Source organism: Orycteropus afer, unplaced genomic scaffold (genome assembly GCF_000298275.1).
Source record: "Orycteropus afer afer isolate SDZICR_OR568_19922 unplaced genomic scaffold, OryAfe1.0 scaffold00417, whole genome shotgun sequence".
In the NCBI taxonomy this organism is placed as follows: Eukaryota; Metazoa; Chordata; class Mammalia; order Tubulidentata; family Orycteropodidae; genus Orycteropus; species Orycteropus afer.
In genome coordinates, this window is record NW_006922004.1 from 2413082 (window position 1) to 2432996 (window position 19915).

At 35.1% G+C, this 19915-nt stretch overlaps 1 protein-coding gene across 1 annotated transcript in view; it reads left to right on the plus strand.

Moving 5' to 3' along the window:
• Window positions 1-19915, plus strand: part of TPP2 (tripeptidyl peptidase 2) — a 133374-nt gene that overhangs the window by 66330 nt on the left and 47129 nt on the right. The window contains exons 17-24 of the mRNA XM_042782696.1: window positions 6627-6781; window positions 8452-8568; window positions 8813-8913; window positions 10502-10598; window positions 11302-11439; window positions 15007-15251; window positions 15725-15803; window positions 17393-17431. Of these exons, the coding sequence (XP_042638630.1) occupies window positions 6627-6781; window positions 8452-8568; window positions 8813-8913; window positions 10502-10598; window positions 11302-11439; window positions 15007-15251; window positions 15725-15803; window positions 17393-17431 (971 nt within the window). The remainder of the gene's footprint in view (window positions 1-6626; window positions 6782-8451; window positions 8569-8812; window positions 8914-10501; window positions 10599-11301; window positions 11440-15006; window positions 15252-15724; window positions 15804-17392; window positions 17432-19915) is intronic.

A 19915-nucleotide genomic window follows, 5' to 3' on the forward strand; every position in this document is an offset into this window, starting at 1 on the left:
TGTGTTCTGTCCATTTTTTAATGGGATTGTTTGTCTTTTTGTTATTGAGGTGTTGGAGTGTTCTATAAATTCTAGAGATAAGCCCCTTGTCAGATATGTTATTACCAAATATTTTTTCCCAATCTGTAGGTTCTCTTTTGACTCTTTTGGAGAAGTCTTTGAAAGCACATAAAAATTTAATTTTTAGAATGTTGGAGTAAAGTTTTTCGGACCTCCATTTGCTTATGAGGCATGACTCAAAATGGGAAGAAACAGCTGCAAACATCCATTAGTAATTAGAACATGGAATATACAAAGTATGAATCTAGGAAAATTGGAATTTGTCAAAAATGAAAAGGAATATATAAAGATCAAAATCCTAGGCATTAGTGATTTGAAATGGACTGACAGGTGGAATCAGACAATTATGATCACCTATGCTGAGAATGACACGTTGAAGAAGAATGGTGTATAGCATTCATTATCACAAAGAATGTTTCAAGGTCTATCCTGAAGCACAGTGCTGTCAGTGATAGGATAATGTCCATACGCCAGCAAGGAAGACCAGTTAATACTGCTATTAGTCAAATTTATGCACCAACCACTAAAGCCAAAGATGAGGAAATTGAGGATTTTTACTAACTTCTGCAGTCTGAAATTGACCAAACATGCAATCAAGGTGTATGTATTGATTATTACTGGTGATGAGAATGAGAAAGTCGGAAACAAAGAATACCGGTAGTTGGAAAATACGGCCTTGATAATAGAAATGACAATGAAGGTTGCATGATAGAATTTTGCAAGACCAATGACTTACTCATTGCAAATACCTTTTTTCAGTAACATAACAGCAGCTATACACATGGACCTCACCAAATAGAATACATAGGAATCAGATTGACTATATCTGTGCAAAGAGGCACTGGAGAAGCTCATTGTCTTTGGCCAAAACATGGCCAGGAGCTGATTGTGGTCATCAGTTGCTTGTATGTAAGATCAAGTTCAAGGTGAAGACAATCAAAACAAGTGCATGAGAGCCAAAATAATGACCTTGATTATATCGAACCTGAATGTAGAGACCATCTGAAGAATATATTTGGGTCATTGAACACCAATGACCAAAAACCAGATGAGTTGTGAATGACGTTAAGAACATCATATGTGAAGAAAGCAAAAGGTCATTAAAGATAAGAAGAGAAGAAAAGACCAAAATGGATATCAAAAGGAACTCTGAAACTTGCTCTTTAATGTAGAGTACCTAAAGTAAATGGAAGAAATGACAAGATAAAAGAGCTTAGCAGAAGATTTCAAAGAGCAGCTCGAGAAGACAAAGTCAGTTATTATAATGAAATGTGCAAAGACTTAGAGTTAGAAAACCAAAAGGGAAGAACACACTCGGTATTTCTCAGGCTGAAAGAACTGAAGAAAAAATTCAAGCCTCGAGTTGCAATATTCAAAGATTCTCTGGGCAAAATAGTGAATGCAGGAAACATTAAAAGAAGGTAAGGAATACACAGGGTCACTGTACAAAAAAGAATTGGTAAATGTTACTCTGTCTTAAGAGGTGACATATGATCAAGAACCAATGGTATTAAAGGAAGAAGTTGAACTTACACTGAAGAAACTGGCAAAAAAAACAAGGCTCCAGGAATTGACAGAATACCCATTGAGATGTTTCAACAAATGGATGCCACGCTAGAGGCCCTTACTAGTCTATGCCAAGAAATTTGGAAAATAGCTACCTGGCCAACTGACTGGAAAAGATCCAAATTTGTACCCATTCCAAAGAAAGGTGATCCCACAGAATGTGGAAATTGTCAAACAATGTCGTTAATATTGCATGCAACTAAAATCTTACTGAAGATAATTCAAAAACAGTTGCAGCAGTATATTGACAGAACTTCCAGAAATGCAAGCTGGATTCAGAAGAGAACATGGAATGAGGGGATATCATTGCTGATGTCAGATGGATCTTGGCTCAAAGCTAAGAATACCAGAAAGATACTTACTTGTGTTTTATTGACTATGCAAAAGCACTTAACTGTGGGGATTGTAACAAATTATGGATAACATTGAGAAAAACGAGTATTCTAGAACACTTAATTGTGCTCATGAGGAACCTATACAAAGACCAGGAGGCTGTTGTTCTAACAGAACTAGGGGATACTGCAAGGTTTAAAATCAGGAAGGGTGGTAGAGCTATATCTTTGACCATACTTACTCAATCTTTATGCTAAGCAAGTATTCTGAGAAACTGGACTATATGAAGAAGAATGTGATATCAGGGTTGTAGGAAGACTCATTAACAACCTGCGATATATAGATGACACATCCTTGCTTGCTGACAGTGAATTATGACTGAAGCATTGACTGATGAAGATTAAAGACTAAAGTTTACAGTATGAATTACCCCTCAACATAAAGAAAAAGAAAATCCTCACAACTGGACCAATAAGCAGCATCACAATAAATGGAGAAAAGATTGAAGTCATCAAAGATTTCATATTACTTGGATCCACAGTCAACACTGAGGGAGGCAGCAGTCAGGAAATCAGATGTTGTATTGCTCTGGGCAAATCTGCTGCAGAAGACCTCTTTCAAGTGCTGAAGAGCAAAGATGTCACTTTGAAGACTAAGGTGCACCTAACCCAGTGGTATTTTCAGTGGCATCATATGCATGTGAAAACTGGACAGTGAATAAGAAAGACCAAACAAGAGTTGATGCTTTTGAGTTGTGGTGTTGGTGAAGAGTACTAGTTGAGTTGTGGTGCCAGCAAAGAATATTGGAAGTATCATGCACTGCCAGAAGAATGAACAAATCCATCCTGGGAAGAAGTGCAGCCAGAATGCTTCTTGAAAGCAAGAATGGCTAGACTTTGTCTCACCTGCTTTGGTCATGTTCTTAGAAAGATCATTCCCTGGAAAAGGATATCATCCTTGGTAAAGTGGAGGGTCAGCGAAAAAGTGGAATACCCTCAACGAGATGGACTGACACAGTGACTGCAACAATGGGCTCAGGTGAAGCAGGACTGGGCAGTGTTTCATTCTGTTGTGTGCAGGGTTGCTATGAGTCGGAGCTGACTCGGCGGCACCTAACAACAACAACAAGGACTTTTTTATATTAGCTTATACATCAAATCATCTAGATAATCTTAAAATATTTTTATATTCAAGCTTTTAACTTAATTTAGAATACCTTATCTGTTCATAAGTTTTTAAAAATATACTACATATCCATTTAAACAATCTAGCAGTTCCAAAAATTTGGAACCGTTAAACTTTTGGAATTTCATAAATGCAGCCTTTTTTTAAAAAATACGTATATGTATGTATTTTGTTGTTGAGAATATACATAGCAATCCATACACCAATTCTGCATTTTGTACGAGTACATATAGTGACATTGATTACATTCTTTGAGTTGTGCAACCATTCATATCTTCCTTTCCTGAGTTGTCCCTCCATCATTAACATAACTACTGCTCCCTGAGATTGTTATATATGTAACCTTTTGAGTTGGTGTTGTCAATTTGATCCTACATACATAGCTCTTAAAAAAGCGTAATTCTAAAGGCAGACTTAAAAAAAAAAAAAAAAAACTTAAGACTCAAGTGAAGGTTTACAGAGCAAATTTGTTGTCCATTAAATAGTTCATATCCATTTTCTTTCTTGACATTGATTGCAATCTCCACAGTGTAACAGATCTCTTCCCCTTTCCTCCTTGTGATCTTTCTTTCTATGCATTCATGCCTTCTTGAGCTTTCTCCTTACACAAATGCCACCCTTTTGATTTCCTATAGTTGGTTGATCTAATGAGTATATCCGCCTGGTATAATTGTTCAGCTCCTTAAGCCTGTTGTTTGGCTGAAGGTTAACCCATGGGAGTAGGTTCAGTTCCAGTCTCAAAGGTTAAGTAGGGGATTTGACTGCTAACCAGAGGCTGGCAGTTCAAACCCACCAGCCACTCCTCAGAAGGAAGGTTGGGCAATCTACTTCCATAGTGATACCACCTTGGAAACCCAAGCAGGGGTAGCTATGAGTCGGATCCGGCTCAACAGCAGTGAGTTTGGTTTTGGGTTTGTTTTTTTTTATAGTCTTAGAGGTTTTCCCACTTTCTTATCATACCAGTAAGCCTACTATCTTTTATGATTTTGAGTTTTGCTCCACATTTTTCTCTGTCTATCCAGGACCTCCAATTGTGATTCCTTTCTGAGTGGTTGGCTGTAGTAGCCAGGTACCATCTAGTTCTTCTGGTATCAGGGTCCTGTAGGCTGAGGCCACAGTGGTCTACTAGTCCCTTGAACTAATTTTAGACATTTTTGACTAGTTAAGTTAAACCATTATTGATAATTGTAAAGAAATTGGAAGTTTATAAGATTTTCATTTTAGTGTGTCCAATATTTTGAGAGTCAAAATGATTTCTAAAGATAGTGCTATTCTATGTTACAGTCCTATTAGAATGATGATGTATTATTCTTTATACAGGGGTTGTGGATATACCATATATTCCTTCACAAATTACCTTTCCTAAGTAATTACACAGTTCAGAAATCAGTGTGGGAGTGAGAATGTTTGCTTTCATGTCTCATTCACATTGAGGGGAAAAACAAATGTAGTCAATTAAAAAATGTCACCTAACTAAAGATAAACATTTATTAAATACGTATTGTGTTTGCACACTATACTAGGCCCTTCATATAAATTTTCTTATCCAGTCCCTGTCACAGTCCTATGAAGTAGATAGATAGATGCCATTATTGTTACAAATATTTATGTTTCAGTGAAAAATGTATTTTTTGTACTTATATGTAAATGAAGATGTATAGATTCTGAAAGTTAATGCTAAATGAAATCACATTGTGTGAAACCTGATTTGGGACAGACTAGTTGATTTGTGGTTTTCCTTACTCTCTTCTGGTCATTTATATATATATATATATACAATTCATCTTATGTATCACAGGAAATACAAGACTTGTGCTGCAGCCTCAGTATTGCTGAAATTCTGCATGTTTCTTATTTTATGTGACTGGATAGTGGTGAAATGGTAAATAGCTAAAGCCAGGAGTCAGAGCAACTAGCTGAACAAGATCCTGTATTGCCTGATAATTTAGACATCAGATAACAGCAGAGCATGGCATGAATATCCTTCTGAGGGCAATCAGCAGTGGGTCTTTGTCCTTCATTAAACACTTTTTTATGTACCATGTATGTTCCATGCTCTTTCAGAGGGTTGAGGTATTGAACTAGATAGAGGAAGATCTGCTCCCAAAGGCTTTTTCTCCTAGGAAGAGCCTTGAAACATCTAGTCCAAACCCATGAGTTAACAATTAAAGGAACCAGGGAAAAGAAGAGACAACATGGAGCAGTCGAAAAGGTACAGGCTTTAGATATGGGCAAGTCAGGGTTCACATTCAGACTTTGCCAAGTACTAATGTTTACTTTGGGCAAGTTTCTTAACTGTCAGTGCCTCTATTTTATCTAAAAATACTGTTTATAGGCTACTGAAAGCATTAGAGATTTTATAAAGCACCTGATACATAGCATATCCATGCTAAGATGTTGAGATTACATTTATGTACTGGACAGTTCTGGGGATTAGAGTGAGAGCTGCTTTGTCACACAGCTCTGGGGCACGATTGACATCATGACCCTTGGAGAATTATGCAACACAGCAGTTCTGGTAAAAAGTGAACTAATAATATTAAAGAATAAAAATCTATGATTATATTGAATCTAATACTTGGTTAGTGGTAAATTTGAGTAATTATAATAGCCTAATTATTATTTTGCTTAAATTGGTATTAAAAATTATTTGGGTTTTTTATGTAAGAATATATGTGACAGTCCCAAACAGAAGCAGCTCAGAAGCAGCTGTATTAGATTAGAAATATACTAGAGATAATTCCAATTTCAGATAATTAGAAATAATTGAAATAACACTGGATTTTATATTCTTAGCAACTGATTAGGGTTAGAAGCTAGGAGCCAACCTGCCCTTATGGACCAGAGAACTGAACCTTTATTTATAGTGCCCTTGAGTTAGAACAGGTGTTCTTTAGATATGTGGTTGATCTTGCTCCACAATTTTGTCTTAATCTCCAGCTCTGCCTAAAAATAAAGCTAAGCATATGTAGTTCTGTTGGTCATTTTCTAGAAGCAAAAAGGGCACAACAAACAGAACAAGAGCAAGAGAAAGGAAAATTATCAGTGAAGTTCAGTGAGTAAATACTAATAAAATTTAAGTATGATAACAAATAGAGGTTTCCAAAATTGTTACCCAGGAGTTGATTGATTTTCCACTAAAATGAGAAAAAGTTTAGAGGTGGGAGGGATTTTAAAAGGTACCTAATCTAGGTAATTGTGTGCATGTGTGGACAGCTTACTGTTTTCATGGTGGTTGCAGCGTGTTGGTTTTTCCTTTTCATACTGATTGATTTATGTTCCTCTTTCAGCTTTATTTATATTCTATAGTTACACATTATTTTTATGGAGATACACAAATATTATTTGAATATGTATTTGAATATATAATTATATAATTGAATATAAAATTTTGTCCCTGATACAATTATTTCCTAAACATGTTAAGCGTAAAACCATTTTGTGTCAGTTTTAAAACTTTGCTTCTTCCATTCTGATCTTAGAAGTTACAGTGTGTTCGTGTTCTTCTGAGGTGTCAGCCAAGTTTGTTCTTCATGCAATACAGCTTGTGAAGCAAAGAGCATATCGAAGTCATGAATTCTATAAGTTTTGTTCCCTTCCAGAAAAAGGAACACTGACTGAAGCTTTTCCTGTCTTAGTAAGTTTGAATAACATTTTGAAATCTTAGAACACTTTCCCTCTTTTTAGTATAGCTTTAATCTATTTGATTTTATAGTTTGTATTCATAATCCCTTGGGGCTATATACTTTGTCAATGCTGAATAAATGAAATAAGAAGATCAGGAGTCTAATTATTAGGATACTTGAGACTGATTTGGGGTAAATAGTAATCTTGATTCACTCAGAAAAAGTGCTATTTCAAAAGATTCTTACACCTTATAATTTGAATACTGATTGGGATTGTTTCTTCATAACTAAGACTGGTAACTTATTTAAGTATTTTTTGCATGTCATTTAATTTATTAATGCCCTGTTGTTGAGGATTCCTGTGATTAGATTGCCTTTAGGTGAAGCTTCTACTGCTTTGTACCTAAATTATCTCAAAATATGGCAGATCTGTGTTCTACTCTTTCTTATCTACAGTGTTAGAGTTGATGACTAGACCTTCCTCCACAGATCATGAATGGACTGATGTTCATCTTTAAACTTTCTTCTTTGCACCTTTAATTGGTTGTATGATCTTTACCTTATCCTTTATAGTTTCTGACTATTTCCACTAGTGTCCTTGTGTGTGTCAGTGTTACATGCATGATTCATTGGGAGCTCTGGTAGCATAGTGGCTAAGGCACTTGACTGTTAACCAGAAGGCTGGCGGTTCAAACCCACCATCCACTCCTCGGAAGAAAGATGGGGCAATCTACTTCCATAGTGATACTGCCTGGGAAACCCAAGGAGGGGTTGCTGTGAGTCGGGTCTGACTCGATGGCACATAACAACAACAACAATTATTACTGGGGAATTTAATATATACACACACACATGCACACACACACCTTTACAAAGAGCCAAACTCAGTGCCATCGAGTTATTTCTGACTCATAGTGACCCCCATTAGATTTCCGAGGCTGTAAATCTTTACAGAAGTAGATTGTCCAGTCTTCCTTCCACGGAGCAGCTGGTAGGTTTGAACCACTGACCTCCCGGTTAGCAGTCAAGTTCCTTATCCACTATACTACCAGAGCTCCTTTATATATACATATATAATGATAACCATAATTTTATTTTGCTTGCTTTGCCAGATAGCTCTGAGCCTAAAATTCAATGTGGCTATTGAAAATGCCTTACAGAGTTACAATATCCTTTCTCTTGTATTCATTCTTAAATGTATTTCCTTTGGTCTTAATTTTTATTCTAATTTAGTTTTCATTATTACTATGTATGGTAGTATAGTGCCTAAGGCATTTGACTGCTAACCAGAAGGCTGGCGGTTCAAACCCACCAGCCACTTCTCAGAAGGAAGTCTGGGCAATCTACTTCCATAGTGATACCGCCTCGGAAACCTGAGGAGGGGTCGCTATAAGTCAGATACAACTCGACAGCCATGGGTATACTCTTAAAAACTGCCTGAGATATTTTATGACAAAAAAGAAGTATAAGATAATGAGTAGATAACAGTTTGTATTTACATTCTGCACTTACCTATGCAGCTATGATTATGTAACAAACCTAGCTGGAAAAATCTTTTGGGTTTTCTTTCTGGACAAAGAAGAAAAGTTTGGTGCTTTGAAACACTCAATATTTATATTTTGTAACTTGAAGAAAAATGAGAAAAAAGATGAACATTTATAATTTTCATTTTTATTTGCAGGGTGGGAAAGCAATTGAATTTTGCATTGCTCGTTGGTGGGCAAGTCTTAGTGATGTCAATATTGATTATACTATTTCTTTCCATGGGATAGTTTGTACTGCTCCTCAGCTAAATATTGTAAGTTCCTTGACATTTCCATCATTTTTAATGCCTATTATTTGTACCATTGAAAAATAACCTTATTAAGTGGATTTAAATTTTAACTGAGAAATTACCTCTGGTTCTGAAAATAACAGTTGTCTTTGTTCATGGATGCTTATATACTTTGTATTAGAAATATTTATTTTATGGACAAAATACTGTTTTAAAATAGTTTATTTTAACACAGTTTAATAAATTAACTTATAAATATCCTTTGTAGCATGCATCAGAAGGAATCAATCGTTTTGATGTTCAGTCCTCCTTGAAATATGAAGATCTGGCTCCCTGCATAACTTTGAAGAGCTGGGTCCAAACACTACGGTATCATTAATTGCTTAGAAACTACAAATGTTGACTCTTGATATAGTGGGGAAGGGTGTCTATTATACTCTTCAAACAGTCACTTCTTTAAAATCCATCTGAATGCTGGACATGAAAATTCAGTTTGTGACTTTCCAGACTAAAATGCTCATGAGTTTCTGAGAGGCAGCCCCAGCAGCAGCTTCCCATCTGCCAATAAGGTTAAGGATGGAGGAGGACAGTAGTTGATCTCAGTCAAGGATAGTTAATGGTCAGTGGATTATTGGGCATTAATCTTTTATTTCTTGCCAAAAAAATAACAAGTTAACCCTCTCTGGCACTGCTATATCTTTCTCCCATGAAGTGACTGGTGCGTTCGAACCCCTAGCTTTTTCATTTGCAGCCAAGTGCTTTAACCACTGTGCCACCAAGCCTTCTTTTTATTCTATAAATACTTAGCATTTTCAGCAACTTGCAACACTGGAAAATATTACAGTGGTAATACTTTTTTACTGAATTGTTTTATTAAATGGTAGAAGTGTTTAAGTATTCAAATGTTTATGCCCCAACAGCTCCCTAGTAGAGCTTGTGGCCTGTGCTCGGGCACTCAACATATTATAAAAATATCTGACTTTTATTGCTAAAGCTTATCTTAACATATATCAGCTTGAAAGCTATTAATAAGTGTATTAAGATAACTAGTTAGGAAATTAGGTGACCCGGTAATATCTTAAAATATACTACCTTCTAGAATTAGCAACAAATATTCAAGAACTCCCATGTTTTGAAGGTATATACAGTGTATATCATCTTAATGTTCTCCTCTTTAATCTAAAAAAGTGGAACTAAAATTAGAGAAGTAAAATAATAAATTTTACTCATTTTTAATTATAAAAATTTATTCACCCAGTTTGAGTGTTCTTTTTTATATGATGTATATTAAAATAATATGCTTCAGAGAATTAATAAAAAGATTAAATAATGTGTAAACTGCTCAGTGTGTTACCTGGCATATAATTAGCACCAACATGATACTGTTTGTGACCTGTGCAGTGAATATGTGCAACATCTCACTGCAATTTGGATATGGAGACAAATCAAAACCTATTTGCACTGTTAGGGATTGTCGTGATTAGATTGGGATTTGGTTATTAACAGCTACTTTGTAGTGCCTAAGGCATTTGACTGCTAATCAGAAGGCTGGTGGTTCATATCCACCAGCCACTCCTCAGAAGGAAGACTGGGCAACCTACTTCAGTAGAGATACAGCCCCAGAAACCCAAAGAGGGGTCGCTATGAGTTGAAATCAACTTGATGGCAGTGGGTTTGGTTTTTTGTTGTTGCTGTTGATATCCAAAATGTTTTTATCATGGAAAGTTGTTATCTTTATAGCAGTATTTATTGTAAAATTTGAAGTATATGCGTTGCTGTGATTAAGTCAGTAAGAAGTATAACTTAACCATTAAAATATGTAAAATATACTGAAAAGGGCATTTTTAGGTATTCTTATTTGTCACTCATTAGAATACATTGTAGATTTTGTTACCTCTGTTCTTGTCTCATTAAGTGAGTACTTGAATACATAACTTATGCCATTGCCTAATTACAGCCCAGTGAGTGCAAAAACAAAGCCTTTAGGATCAAGAGATGTATTACCGAATAATCGTCAACTCTATGAGATGATCCTGACATACAGCTTTCATCAGGTATGTATGTAATAAGTTATACTTCCACATGAACTTTCATGTTTTGTTTATGAGTCATGAAATCTAAAATGGGAGGACTATGTTATCATTCAACTCTGAAATTACAAATTCTAACTTAACAATAATATGGCCTTTAAGCCTTCCTTTCTGTGTTCACTGATACCTAGTTCAGTGTTACCAAGTGGTAATTAGATGTCATGCAATTGCCAGATGCCTTATGACTGTGCTCCTGAATCTGCTGTGAAGCAGGCATTGGAACAGTGAAAGATCAAAATAGTTATTAGGTTGAATGAATAGAAAAGCTACTTAAGAAGAGTATGAATGCTGGATCAAAGAGTTTATGTTGGATCGGTAAGATATCAGAGATCCTCTTAATGACGCAAAATAAGAATTTGATTTAATGTTAAAATTAATGATTTCAGTGAATTGCTGCATGTCAATTTTAAGAAGTATTAAGAGGTCCTAAAGCACAAATATTGCTCTATTAATGACTAAATAGTTAGGTTTACATTTTTAAAAGTTTGTAAAATAAGAAAAGTGCTTTTTCTTAGTGCCAAAATACTGGATACTCAACATTTTAGAAATTATTTACCATAGGAAAGCATTATTTTTGTTGAAAAATTCTTACATCATTTTTATTATTATAAAGTTCTATTCGATGTCATATGTAAATCATGTCAAGTAATCATTCTTTTTTTTATAGCCCAAGAGTGGAGAAGTAACTCCAAGTTGCCCGCTACTTTGTGAATTATTATATGAATCAGAATTTGACAGCCAGCTGTGGATTATTTTTGACCAAAACAAAAGACAGTTGGGTTCAGGTGATGCTTATCCACATCAGGTATAAAACTGGCAGTGATTTTTAGAATTAATAGAAACTATTTCCTGAACTGTGAATTCCTACTTTATTTTTATGGTGATAGTCACTGTTGTTTTATAGTTAACACTTTTATGCTCATTTGTTTATTGTAGTTGTTAAGCTGACCGTGACAGCTTGTTTAATTGAATCAAGTTTTAAGGTAGAAGAGGACAGGGATGACACTTGTGGACACTGGCCAGCATAGCTTTTTATTTTTAGTATTTCTTCTTCCTGTACTCTGCTTCCACCTATCTCAAAGTTGAGAGCAAGTCAGAGATATATGAGCACCTTGAATTGATCCCAAGAATGAATAGATTAAAGAGATCACTATGTCTGTGGCCAAGTGGCAGCAAGGTCTTCTTGTACTGATCCCTTTGCCAGGAGAGCATGGAGTAAGTAGAGATAATTTACCTAAGTACTTTGGGGCTTTCTATTTTTTATCACTTCTAAATTTGTTACACAGTATTTTTTTAGCTGCAGCTGACATACCTACTTTATGTGAACTTTATTTCAAATATGCACTGTTATCTCTGTGCTTAAGAGAAGATCTGTGAGATAGCATTTGCTCTCAGTAGATGGTTTTAACTCCAGTAACTGATTGTCATTTGTGTGGTTCTGATTGTTTTACGTTTTGTCCTACCCACTTGTTGTTCTTAGCTACTGTGACATATGTACCCTGAAGGATATTATCAAATACACAGTGTATTTATGCAGGAATAGTGCATTTTATTTAAGATTTATAAATATATATACATACATATATACACACACACACACACACACGTATATATGTATGTATATATATCCCCCCCAAGTGTTATGTTTTGATGTACATTTCCCTAATGGTTAAAGGCATCCTTATGTGCTTATTGACCATTTGTCTAGCGTCTTTGGAGAAGTATCTACTTATGTCTCTCTCTTTTTTTTTTTTTTTGTAATTGTGATTTGGGTGAAAGTGTACAGAGAAAATTGGTTTTCCATCCAGCAATCCATACACATTCTGTTTTGTGACATTCACTGCAATCTCCACACTATAACAACATTCTTCCCACTTCCTCCTGGCTCTCACCCGTTGCCTTCATCCTTCCTTCCTTCCTATCCCTTCCCCCCTTCCTAGCTCTGTCCCTGAGCAAATGCTGTCCTCTTGATCTCATATACTTGACTGTTCTAATGAGTGCATACCCTCCTGATATTACTGTTCACCTTATAGGCCTGTCTATAGTCTGGCTGAAAGTTGAGTCATGGGGTTAAATTCAGTTCTTAGCTTGAAGGGTCTTTAGGGCCATTGTCTCAAAGTTTCTACCAGTCTTCATCAGACCAGTTAAGCCTAGTCTATTTTATGATTTTGAGTTCTGTTGCACATTTTCACCTGCTCTATCCAAGACCTCCTATTGTGCGCCCTTTCAGAAGATCCTATATATCTTATTAAACTCAGTCTTCTAAAGAGCCTCCTTTAAAAATGCAGCCCTGGGAATGATCTATTTTCCTATCAAACTTAGAGCTTATGTGAATTTTTTTGTTGTTTATAAGTAGCAAACTTTGAGTTTTGGTTAAAATAATTTAGGCAGTTCTTAAACAATATGGCTTAAATAACTTTATATACTTTTGTCAGTTTGCAAAAAGGGCAAAGAGGCCACATGTTCTGACCTCCTCTAACCCCACAAGAGGAAGATGGGATTACTAGCAGTAACCCAAGGCCTAGTCCTGCAAGGCCAGACATGCTGCTTCCCTCCAGCCCTTTCACCAACCGTTCCTCCCAAAGCACCCACCACCTCTCTCCTGGGTTTGATAATTCACTGCAGTGGCCACACAGAGCTCACAGATTATGGGGTTTATTAGGGAAGCACCACAGGCTACAATTCAAGTTCAGGAAAAAATGCTCAGTCTCTCTCCCAGCCCACCGTCCCTCAGCCAACAGTCTCTCACAGTCTCTTTTCCAGCAGTACTGGTCCCTCAGTGTCTCACTCAGCGATGCATGTCTCTTGTGTCTCTTTCCCAGCAACGCGTGGCTCAGGAGCCCGTGTCCCTTTCAGCAGCACGTCTTCCTCAATCAGCAGTCAGAGAGAGTTCTGCCTCTAGGAGGCCTCCTTTTGAGCCCAGCAGAGTGGTCAAACTAGCCAATCATAGCATCAGAACTCTAAGCACCTGAGAGAGAGTGGGAATCTCCCAGAACATTGTATTGTGCCACACCCAACAGAAGTAACCCAGTGGATAGCTTCAGGAATCAGGAGCTCCTCAGTTGCTCATAGAAAATCCCACCTTGGAGTTTACAAAGACTTATCGGTAGAAAAGCCACACTAAGTAATTTACTACACTGCACAGTTAAAGTTAACATCTTACTTACATAATTTATTAGACAGTTAAAAGATTAGTTAAGATAGGTATTTTCAGTTTACATATTATTAGTACTTATGAATTTATTTCTTTATTGAATAACTGTGTAGTGAGCACTTACTATGTACCAAGCACTGTTCTTGGCACTGTCATATTGAGAGTAAAAAGTTCTTTTAATCTATGGATATTTTATACTTGATTCAAATATGATTACAAAGAAATGATGTATTTTCTGTAACATTATTTTATGTTGAATATTATAATGAACATAATTTGTACAGTGTGGGTTGGTTTTTTTTCAGTTAGTCATTTAAGGAATGATTTCCTTTTTTTTTTTTTCTTTTTGATGAAAACAAGAAGTATTTACTTCTCAGTACAGACTAGATTTTATCCTGCTGTACTCTGATTACTTTATAATCTCCTCAAAAGAAACTGCTCATGCAGAATACAGCCTTATATCCTTTTGGGCATGTTAACCAGATGGAGCCTAGTATAGTAGACTTGTATTCTTTAATCTCTGTTGGCTTCCTGACTTGCCTGTCTGCCATCAAAGATGGGACATTTTGGTTATAATATGAATATTACCAGAAACTATGTGTGTGTATGTGTCTTGTTGTTAAATGCCATCAAGTTGGATCTGACTCATAGCAACCCCTCCTTGGGTTTCCGAGGCAGTATCACTACAGAAATAGATTGCCCAACCTTCCTTCTGAGGAATGTCTAGCGGGATTGAACCACACGCCTTCTGGGTAGCAGTCAAGTACCTTAGGCACTAAGCTGCCAGAGTTCCTGTATGTATCTTATACTGTGTTTTATTATTTCTTTCCCTGCTATGGTTCAATTTTGCTAAATTTTGGCATTCTTTAGTACATATCTTTGAGGGCTTATGACTAGAAAATCATTTTTATTATTATTCTCAAGCAGAGGCAGATTTAGCCAAGAGTATTGGATTATTCTGAGGAAAGAAGGAGGACTTTGTATTCAGACCTAACTTGTACTCCTGGCCTCATCTTGAGCAATCTGTTTAATGTCGCTAAGTTTATTTGCTTACCTGCAAAATAGGGACTCTGTATATAAATATATGTATAGTGCCTTGAGCTATACCTCACATTTTGTAAGATTCTGTAGTAGTAACTATTCTTATTTGTCCTCTTACTATGATTTCAGTTTACCTGGGTTAAACCTTACTTTTTCACAAATGTTTTTCTTTTTCAGTACTCTTTGAAACTGGAGAAAGGAGATTATACAATTCGACTACAGATTCGTCATGAGCAAATCAGTGATTTGGAACGTCTTAAAGATCTTCCATTTATTGTTTCTCATAGGTTGTCTAATACCTTGAGCTTAGATATTCATGAAAATCATAGCCTTGCACTTCTAGGAAAGAAGAAGTCAAGCATTCTGACATTACCACCCAAATATAACCAGCCATTCTTTGTTACTTCCTTACCTGATGATAAGTAAGTGATATTGTTCCTTATATTTAATACCCATTTTATACACTGTAATCTTTTAATTTAATATGGACCTGTGGTGATGCAGTGCCTAAGGCATTTGACTGCTAACCAGAAGGTTGGTGGTTCAAACCCATCAGCTGCTCCATGGAAAGAATATGGGGCAGTCTACTTCTGTAAAGATTTACTGCCTTGGAAACCCAGTGTGGGGGTCTCTGTGAGTAAGAATTGACTTGTTGGTAGTAAGTTTGTGTTTTGTTTTGTTTCAATCTTTTAAAATGTTAATTCATTACGTTAAGCTGAATGTTTATAGTGTCTTACCATTTTTTAAATTTTAGGCTGAGATTATTTCTCCCTTAGATTGTTGAGCTCTTATCTTATGAGAATTATTTCAGAATGGAATTGTTTTGATTTTATCCGCCTTAATTATCTTTGTGAAATTTTTTCCTTTGTTGCCTTTCTTTTAATCTTCTTATTAGAATACCTAAAGGAGCAGGACCTGGATGCTACCTTGCAGGATCCTTAACATTGTCAAAGACTGAACTTGGAAAGAAAGCTGTAAGTATTAGTTTCTTTTCCAATGGAATTATCTTATACCAAAATTCCCATTTCTTTAAAGGTGATATTAATTTCACTACCAGAAGATACACCAGAAGAAAATTTCAATTGATTTTTTTTTTCTATGTTACTAGTAGAAGTTTATTAATATTTGGTTGTTTTGAAATGTGTCATGTTTTAAAAATACTTAGTATTCTTTTTCCCAAGTCTAAGTACTCTGGCCCTGAACCTATCTTGCATGGTTAATATACTTCAAATTTATGTGAAAAATGTTCTTTTGTATTTAGAGTCGAATCAGACTTGGCATAAGCATGTAACATGTTTATAATTAGTACATTTTATAGAATTTTGGCCCACATCATATTTTGAATATCAGAATTTGCTTGTGTTGCTTCTGAAAGTACTTAAAACAATTATTAGCAGTGAACAGTATTTTTTCATACTTGCACAGACCTTTCTCATTTGAATTTTGAGTAATTGTATAGGTAAATAAAAGGTATTCATTTTGGCATTGCCTTTTACAGTTTCAAAAGTATGCTTTTTGTAAAAGCATGATTCTGTTATACTGTAGATGATAATGTTACATTTTTTGGTAAGTACCTGTTTAGTTTTTCCATCTGCATTTTCATTACAAAAAAAAAATGTTCCTATATTATTAATATTAACCAGTGTCATATATCTTAAAAATTGTGTTTATCTCTTGCCACTATAGAACCAATGGTCATATATTCACTGTCATAGAAACATAACTTGGGGATTTTGAGTTTTGAAAAAAGTTGTTTCTTGACATTTCTTGAATCTCATTTCCAATTATGCTATTTACATGTACATACTTTTCTGCAGAATTTGAAGTGAATCATGAGTTGATAATGGGTTTCCCAGATGCACTGATTTAAGAAATTCTGGTATTCTCTTTTTTTTTTTTTTTTTTTTGGTAGATTTCATTTCTTGGGAAGCATAGCTGCCAGTCTTGTTTTTTACCCAGGTGACTCTTGTAAAGAGTTCACGTTCTTGTGAGGAGTATAACAGAAAAATATTTTTATTAAAAGTACTCTTTCAAGCAATTCAGAAATAGATACTATGTCCTGACTATATTCTTTCAGAGGCAATTGTGAAACTATAGTTACTATTTAACAGGATAGGTTTTCTTGAGAGAGAGCTATCAGCTCATTTTAATTTACATCTTATAGTTTATTTAATTATACCTCAGTAGTTTGCATTTCTTAAGTTTTTGGGGTTTTTTTTTTTAAGAATGCATAGGCATTTGTGAATGATGTGACATCTTTTAATATTAGACTCTGTAGACAGCTAAATTTACTGTTTCAAAAACGTTTTGTTTTAATGGATTTTATTCTAAATTTTTTAAAATAAACAATTGAATAACATTCACCACTAGAAATAACATATTTCATTAAAAAAATGAAAGTGGCAATGTTGCTTTCTTTAAAAGCATGCCATTTAGTACCCTGCTAAGTACTATGACACATGCAGATGGAATATAAACTGAAAGAAAGTTTTAGACAGAGGTGGTATCTCCATCCTGTGTAGATTATGCATGTTTTCTTACAGAATGTCATTCTAACTCCCAGGGGCAGTCTGCAGCAAAACGACAAGGAAAATTAAAAAAGGTACTGATTGTCAGTTCTTTAAAAAGATGTATTAAAACCTTACCTGCATATTCATTTTTTTTTTCTATCACTATTAAGAAACAAATCCTACCCTTAGTTTTCTTTCTTTAAATTCTACAGTATAGTATATTTAGTTAAACTTGCAATGTTGATATACTACTTTTTAAAGGTTTTTTTTTTTTTCCCACTGTAAATTGCTAGAAGAACCCTTGTTTTACAAGTGTATGGAAAAAAATTTAGTGCTTTTAATTTCTTAGTACAAATATGATACCAAACAATAATATATGAAATGCTGCTTATTTAAAATCCTATAGAAAGATAAATGTGATTGTTTAGCTATACAGGTGAAAGAAAGCACTTACTTAATTTTTAAATTCTAAAAACATTCTTAAATTGGATGATTTGATTCACAAAGTATTCCAGCTTTTTGAAGTGAAATTTATTCCTTGCTCTTGCAACTTGTAGCTCTGGAATGTCAGACAAAACAGCATTGGGCGTAACAGGAACAGAAATGAGGGCTGCTGAACAAAAATTATGACATAATAAATACATGAACAGATTTCAAAACCATAACTAGTAAGTGGTCTGTTAGCCTTCCCTGAAAATTTTTACGCAGTCCTTGATTTAATCAAGCCAAATTTATCTCAGAAAAGAAAAAATCTACTTCAAGTAAACTTTAGAAATGGGAATACATATTTGTAGTGAATGAGCTCTCTAGTAAAGAGCTGCTGACAATATACATACTCAGCATTTCAGTGCTTTTTTTTTTTTTTGCATTAAGCAGGAATTACTGTAATGGGAGAATTCCTATTTTAAGGTAAAGGTTCATAATGGTATGAAACTCAGGATCATTTTTAAATAGGTAAAATAATTTTTTGTTGTTATAGTATCTCATGAAATGTCCATATGATTAACTCATGATACTTTGTTCTAATAAAATACATTACTAGGAATCATCTTTCTATATAAAGAAATACCTGCTTCTCCCTAAATCAACTGAGTGTCTTAACCCATTTATGGCCATATAGATTTATTTAATGGACCATTACAGCATTGAAAATAAAATAAACTGAAGCAGAAAATGTCAGTTCTTCAGATTCATTAAACAAATTTCTTTATATATATATATATATATATATATATGCATGTGTTTTGTGTCATGGTGTAGACAATTTTAAAGCTTTGGAGAATCACAAGTTAATCTAGGAATCCATTAAAAATAAAAGGCACACATATCATGAAAGCTATAGCCATTTTTTATTTTGTTTCATTTCCTTCCTGTTATATATTCCGGTTGACCTTTTGTGAGCTTTGGTGGATTTCGTTTGGGTTAGATTGTACTAGACAGGAAAGAGAGTCCAGGGGTGGTACAAACATTTAATATGCACAGCTGCTGAATAAAAGGTTGGTGGTTCATGTCCACCCAGAGGCCCCTTAGAGGAAAGACATGGTTATGTACATCAGCCATTGAAAATGCTAAAGAGCAATTGTACTCTCACATACTTGGAGTCAGCATGACTTGGAAACCACTGGACAGTAAGTAGTTTACTGAATGAGATAGGAAAGTATCAAATGAATAGGAAGATTATTACTTGATGGTAAAGAAAATTTTTATATAAAACTTGGCAGCTAGAGTTTACCTCTGCTTATTTCTCCCTATCGTAAGTAAAAGTAGTACACAGTAAAGCTCTTATTTTAAAAACAATTACTATAAATCCACTCCTGTGGCTTCCAGCCAAACAGAAGATAGGCATATGAACTGAACATTTGCACTGGGTAGATACATTCCTAGGAGAGATGAAACATGTGAGAATAGAAGGGCTATGTATATATTGGGATACAGCTCAGTTGGCAATAGTGCATATGAGCAAAGGACACAAAAGTGGTAACTATGGGGAGGGAGTGGAAAGAGAGCTGTTGCATTGTAGGAAATTGCAGTTGATGTCGTGAGACAGTGTATGTGAACTGCTGTATGAAAATGAATTGCTCTGTAAACTCACCCAAATCACAATAAATTTTTTTAATTTAATCATTATAGTTTTATAAGCACATTTCAAAGGAAAAAGTAGTATATATGTGTGTATACATGTATCTTTGAGGTCATGTGTCAGTTAGCATACATGATGTGTCATGTGAAATAGGACATTTATGTGATTTAGACATTGTACAAACACCATATCATAGTCAGGTCCTCCAGCTTTTTCTTTAAGCATCTTGAAACAAGTTCCTCAACATGCTGAGAGAGAGATTCCCTTTTGTGTTTGGTTCTAAATCCAGCATCATTAGCAATTTCTCCATACGGGCCCCTCTTCATTTTCATTACCCTTGTAGCTTTCAGTGGAGCCAGTCCTTCAACATCTTAGAGAATTTTTTCTTTAAAGATGAGAATATATCCATCCAGGAAGTCCAACGAACCCCAAACAGGATAGACCCCAAAAGAAAATCACCAAGACACATCATCATCAAACTGACCAAAACCAAAGA